General features: G+C 40.7%; 1 protein-coding gene across 3 annotated transcripts in view; it reads left to right on the forward strand.

Moving 5' to 3' along the window:
* The window catches only part of fhl3a (four and a half LIM domains 3a), a 28,574-nt gene extending 23,684 nt beyond the window's left edge, over positions 1–4,890 (forward strand). For 2 of the 3 annotated variants that reach the window (XM_085802391.1, XM_085802392.1), the window contains exons 3-6: positions 898–1,072; positions 3,307–3,476; positions 3,657–3,843; positions 4,009–4,890. In XM_085802391.1, the coding sequence (XP_085658517.1) occupies positions 898–1,072; positions 3,307–3,476; positions 3,657–3,843; positions 4,009–4,160 (684 nt within the window). In that variant the 3' untranslated portion in view covers positions 4,161–4,890. Of the gene's footprint in view, positions 1–897; positions 1,091–3,306; positions 3,477–3,656; positions 3,844–4,008 lie in introns of all 3 variants that reach the window. The other variant, XM_085802390.1, reaches the window with a different exon arrangement.
* Positions 4,891–6,490: the final 1,600 nt, after the last annotated feature.

Below are 6,490 nucleotides of genomic sequence, written 5' to 3' on the forward strand. Positions count from 1 at the left end.
AGTTTAAACAAATCCAAAACACATCAAAAGATCTACACTTATAAGCTGTAAGTCATTTTTTATCATGTTTTGATGTGGCCTTGGATCACTTAAACAGAAGTTATGTCACGTTAATGAGGCATAATTCATGGTAAATGAGGCGTGTTCTATATATATTTTGTGTGGCAAGACACAGTAAAGGCTAATTTAATGTACAATTATACAGGCGATTTCCACCAAGTCTACAAAAGCTAACAGGCTAATTCTGGCAAAGACTGTAAAAGTGCAACATGGAGGGAACGTCTCCTCCTTCCCCACAATCAAATTAAAATTTAATCTTCCTTTAATGGAAAACACTAACTTGAAGTGGATCGTTTAAGACCGAAATTCACTCCTCAGTGGAGTTTACAGTATGGGCCATGCTACGGTGCTCACCAGTTTGCTTAGCTGAGGAGGCCTATGAGTTGTCAACACCCTCACGGGCAGTGAATAATAAATAAAACCCAGCGTTTGCTTGGCTCAGTGCCTTGTAGACAATCATCTCACTCCCATTCTTGCAAAACCTTTTTTTAACAGGAGCAGGCATACAAGTACAATATGTTCATGTAACCACATACTGTACTTGTCACTGTGTAGGTATGCAGATATTATACTGTACGTGTCGGTTTTAACCCAGAACAATCCCACACTCCTCTGTGATCCTGTTAAAACCAGAAACCTTTGCTGCTCTTTATTTTTTTCCCTTCTTCCTCCAGATTACTGCAATTCTAAAACCTTAAACGAAAGACAGAAGAGGATACAGTAGATGCTTTGGAGGAAATATATGATAATTAACTGGATTACTTTTCAGTGATGTATTTGTAAGTGTATGAAATAACCTTCAGTATCCTTGTTTTCTGTTTTTTCTTTTGCCATCAGGAGCTTTTTTATGAAGACCGACATTATCACGAGCACTGCTTCCGCTGTTTCCGCTGCGATCGCTCGCTGGCAGATGAACCCTTCACCAGCCAGGATGACGCGTTGCTCTGCAATGACTGCTACTGCAATGAGTTCTCCTCCAAGTGTGTTGCCTGCGACAAGATTGTGATGCCAGGTAAAGGTGGGAACGCAGGTATTAGGAGATACTCATGCACATGACTTGAGTATTTCTTTTTCTTTACATTTTTTCACATTTTCAGGATTTGTTTAATCTGTGGTCTGTGAATTACTATTTTGTAATTTGTGTGGAATATTCTTACAGTAAAGGCTTGCGAAGTGTGGTGCTGGCTAGACTATCACTATATATAAAAAAAACCTAGTGGAAGACTTAGTGATTTCTTAAGTATCTTGCACAGAGTGCATTGACATTTTGACTTCACTCACCCGCAAAGCATTAGTCTCATTGTCCCTCATTTCATTTTCCATGTACTATACAAATTCACATGTCAAGATATAAACGCAAATGGCTGGAAAATGATGACATGGCAAACTCCAGGAAACTGAGACAAATGAGAAGTATAAACTAACAGATCGAGGAGATAGAGCAAGGAAAGGAGTTTTAGAAAAAAGGAAGACAAGTAAAAAACGAGGGCCCATGGTCGAGCATCAGTCAGGGCTGGATATGACAGAGTAATTGCCAATCTGCTTCATTTGTTGTCTGCAAGCCAGATCCCCAGGGCTGGCAGGCTGCCAGCAGACTGATGATAACAAGCGATAAGCTATAGTCGGTCGTTGTAGCAGCACACACAGCCCTCACAAAGCAGCAAATGTTTCCAAGAAAGTGTAATTTTCCCCTCTATTTCTGCTGCAGGTAACCCCGTGTCTTCTTGTTGATCAACACATTTGTCTCCATATATAGCATTTAAAGCAAGTTGGACCCAAATGAGTCACCTTGTGTGGTTACGATGATTAAATTAGAGTGATTCAATCAAAAAGACATCTTGCCATGAAGCCAGATTGGAATTTAAGTAGTGTGAGATAAACTTGGGAAGACCAGGACACTGCTGTGTTGCATGTCTGAAGAGTAAAAAGCTTCCTATAACAATAGAAAATTACAGTTATATCATTTTTCATCAAAGAAAAACATGTACACCATGAAAAGCAAACAGGAACTTATGTTTGTTTAATAACTGGATGATTAGCTGAAGTGGTTTATGTTGGGAACAAAAGCAGAAAAGAAAGTTTATACCAAAGCTGCAGTATGTAAGCGGGTTCTTGGTAAGCTGTTTGGTTAAAAAGCTTGGTCAGATGAGGCTGCTCCCGTTGCTGGAGGTAGTCATGCACATGCTGTATTGTTGCGCTCTCCCAGACAATGGTCCTGTTCTTTTGTCCCCCACTTTACCCTGTTGCAAAATCCTTTGGACACAGACAGCCGTTTAGTTCTTGCAACAGCGCACTGACTCTGACGCTCATTTGAGTTTCATCTCAGTTTCATCTCAGTTTCATTTTTGCCAAGAGAGAACAAGAGAGTGAAGAAAGAAAAGAGCAAGTGAGGAGATACAGTTTAAAGGAGTACACTGTATCTGGAAAAGTGGCTTAGAAATATTTAAAAGTGCAGACGACTTACGTAAATCAACTAGACAAAATCAATTAAATACTTTGTGAGCGCTGTACAACTTCCATTGTGTGCAAAGCCTATTTTCTGTTTGGAGATTTTGTTCTCTAATGCTTGTAAAATTGTTCTCAATAATTAGAAGTAGTTTGTTATGGATTTAAAGCTTATTCACATTTTATGTATTTGCTAAATACTCATACCTAAATGCTAAAATTGTCCTCTATGAGCCGGCGTATTTACCCTGAGCTTATGACCTGGAATGTTTTTGAAGGGGATTTTTGTGTTTTTGATTAGAGAACACCGCAGCACGCAGCCTAAAGCAGTGAAACATTAGCAACCTGCAGACAGCAGAAGTACAAAATGTCAGCCCTGCATAAACCACTGCGTCACCGTAGAATAAACCAACTAGTCACATAAAAAACTCAACAGCCAAGGGGCAGAAGATGGATTAGTTGGGGACATGGAAGGGAAAAATGACATTACTCCTTTTCTTGTAAGGCCTGCCGCCAGTTTCCAGAAGTAGGAAAGAACTATGGGGCCTGTGGTGTTATGATTTAAAATAAAATAAATCTTAGTGTAACAAAATGAGATTTATGTGCCTTCATGCAGTTCAAGTCTACTGTTTCATAGTTCAATAAAATTACCACCAAAAAATACCAAAATGGTCCTATGAAACTCAGTAAAAGATGCATTCTACACCAAACATTTAATAAATCCCTCTGCTCTCATTCTTTCCATCCTTATTTTTTCTGTTTCTGTCTCTGCCTCCTGTCATCCCTCCTTTCCCCTCATAGGTACGAGGAAGTTGGAGTACGCAGGCTCCACATGGCACGAGGGCTGTTTCATCTGTCACAGCTGTGAACAGCCCATTGGTTCCAAGTCCTTCATCCCTGACAAGGACGAGCACTATTGTGTGCCCTGCTACGAGGACAAGTTCGCTCCACGCTGCACACGCTGTAAAAAGGTCAGTTAAGTTTCCAAATAATGCAATAACTGTTAGTTGAATTCCCCCGGACACTCACATGAAACATGGTTAAAGGAGGCAGGCAAACACATGGAGGATTACAGTAATCCTGGGTGTGTGCATGTGCATGGGGACAAGATTTTAGAAATGAACAGGATCTCCAACCTGTCTGGTTTTCAGACCCTGGCTAAAGGTGGGGTGACCTATCGGGATGAGCCGTGGCATAAGGAGTGTTTCGTGTGCACCAGCTGTAAGACGCAGCTGGCGGGTCAACACTTCACCTCCAGAGACGACAGCCCTTACTGCCTCAAGTGCTTTGGCAGCCTGTACGCCAAGAAGTGCGAGGCCTGCAGCAAACCCATCACAGGCAAGACCACATCATTGTGCTCTGCTCAGATAAACTACTGAAGTACTATAAAATACTGTAAAAGACTGCCACACATTGGATTTTTTATTACTCAATATTTAGTTTTTTTTGTACAGATGAAACAAAAGTGGTCTAATCTTTGCCCCCGTTTTTTTTCTGTCCTAGGTTTTGGAGGAGGAAAGTACATCTCATTTGAGGATCGTCAGTGGCATCAGCCATGCTTCACCTGCTCCCAGTGCTCCGTGTCACTGGTGGGCGCAGGCTTCTTCCCTGACGGTGAAAGGATCCTGTGCCGCGAATGCCACACCAACCTATAGAGCACTCACAATATTCTGGCCCCTACCCCTGTCTTCCCTTTTTTGTCAGCCTTTGTCACAGCATTTCAAGAACCCCACGTCATTACCGAGGAAGGTATCACAGGCTAACAAATGCTGCCTCTCAGGTCATTTTTATACAAAAGACATCAGTTCCTTCCTTGTTTCCCCCTGTCTGGATCAGATTTTCATCTGGGAGCTAGTTCACAGAATCCTCTGTTGATGCTGCATTGTTTGCATGAACCACCACAAAGATTTCCTCTTTAACCAAAATGTTAATTATCATGTGAAACAAACTTTACAGAGTGCCTTAAGAATAAGATTTCTTATATGTTATGCTCTATTAAACCAAAGAAACGCAAAATGCTAGTCACTTTGCAAAAAATTCCTTTGTATTTTATATAAGTAAGTTGCCACTTCAGGTAGAGGGCAGGCTCTGAAGAGAAGCCGCAGAACACTGATACAGTATAGAATATAAACCTTACAGTCTGTATTTTCAAAGTTACTGTTTTAATGCTCTTATAACTGCAGTTTTATGCATTTTGAATGTTGCTTTTTTCCTCATGTGTCAGTTATATTTCTGTAATAGATGTCTTGCTTGATGCATCCTGAACAAGTTACTGTATATAATGAATTAGAAGGAGGTGTGACACTGTTGTATAAAGTGGCAAACAAATTAGACCAGTTAAAAATAAAACTGAAATGTGTGAGAAAGTAAAATCAAGAGGATTTTCTTTTAAAATGAGGCAGTCGGTTTATGATAGTCATGATCAATAAAGATATTTGCACTTTGGATAAGATATTTTCTTGTTACCATGTTATGTGCACATAAAAACACAGTTCAAAAACATGGCACAGACACACATAAAAAACCTTTCAATGTTTTGTATCTGCTTGTGGATCTTTGCAATGACACGTATTTTACATATTTTTTTCTCTGTCTTTTTCTTGTGTTGTAATGAATTTCCACTTTTGCTCAAAGAGCCAGCATTTATAACCCAAAAGAAGCTGAAATGAAATGCATTTCTGTCGTGTATTGCAGGAGTATGCATGTCTTCATCTGCCATGATTTGCCACAGTAATTATTTTGTTAATGTTAACACAGTTAGTGTTTGTTTTTCATTGTTAGTTTTTAACTTGTATGTGAAAAATTCTAAAACAAACAAAAAAAACTATATTTCATTTTTTCAGCTTTGATGCTGGTGAGTCAGAGTTGGCAAATACACATTGTTAGATGGTAACTAGGCCATCAAAGTGATAACAGTATGAACTTCATGAAAGAAAAGATGATGATTGATGATTAAATGATTAAATGCTATAATTGTTAGTCTTATTTGTGAACTCTTATTAAATACATTTACAAAGACTGATCTTTGCTGAGCAGTTTTTGTATTCTGTGGTTGTAGTGAAATATCCAGTGCTGGTTTATGAGCTCATATGAGCTCCTTTTCTGTAGACTAGTGTTTACTGTCTTAGCCAGAGAAAACCCTAAAACCCTTCTGGTGTGTTTAAATAGTCTTTCTAGGAAAGATTAGTGTGTGTGTGTGAGTGCGTGCAGTGTGCACACGCAAATCCAGAGGGGGAAGGGCATGGAAGTGTGCTAGTGTGAGAAAGTGTTAGAGAAAGAAACCATGCGGGGAGAGAGTGTGTGCATGCATGCTGGTCGTGTGTGTGTGTGTGTGTGTGTATGTCAGTCAGTAGGTTTATGATATTTCTGTGCGTGTGTGAGAAGAGGGAGTGAGTGTGTGTGTGTGTGTGTGTATGCGCAACTGAATATGTATACATGCACTGTTGTTTATGCTGAGTCGACTGTTTCATCGGCTTGATGAAGCACACACATACACACACACACACAGTCAGCCAGATACACTCTCCTGTCTGCATTGGTGAAATGTCCTCCTCCCTGCCTCTGTTTCAGATTTTTTCACCAAAAAAGGAAATGGAAAACTCGTAGCTGCATGGGGGAGGGAGGGAGGGAGGGAGAGGGGGGGGTTGACCGGTGGTGGAAGCGGGAGAGAAAAGAGTGTGGGAGAGAGAGAGAGAGGAGAAAGAGAGAGAGAGGGAGAAGGAGGATGTTCACATCTGGAGTTGCTCCATGGCACTTTCACTGGGGGGTCAGCTCGACACACAGCCCCCTCTGGATTTATTGGAAGGAGGAGACGGGCAGGGAGGTGACAGCTAGCAGGAGGGGTCAGAGGGAGACAGTTAAGTGTATCATATGGTGCGTGCACTCTACGAGCAAGTAAAACTTTATCAGCTATCACCAGTTAGAGGGGAGAGATGTGGTGATATCAACTTTATAGCTGCCTTTTGTCAAGCATTGTTCTCTTTTT

The sequence above is a fragment of the Trachurus japonicus genome, chromosome 16 (assembly GCF_045865225.1).
Source record: "Trachurus japonicus isolate A0001 chromosome 16, Traja_1.0".
NCBI classification, from domain to species: Eukaryota; Metazoa; Chordata; class Actinopteri; order Carangiformes; family Carangidae; genus Trachurus; species Trachurus japonicus.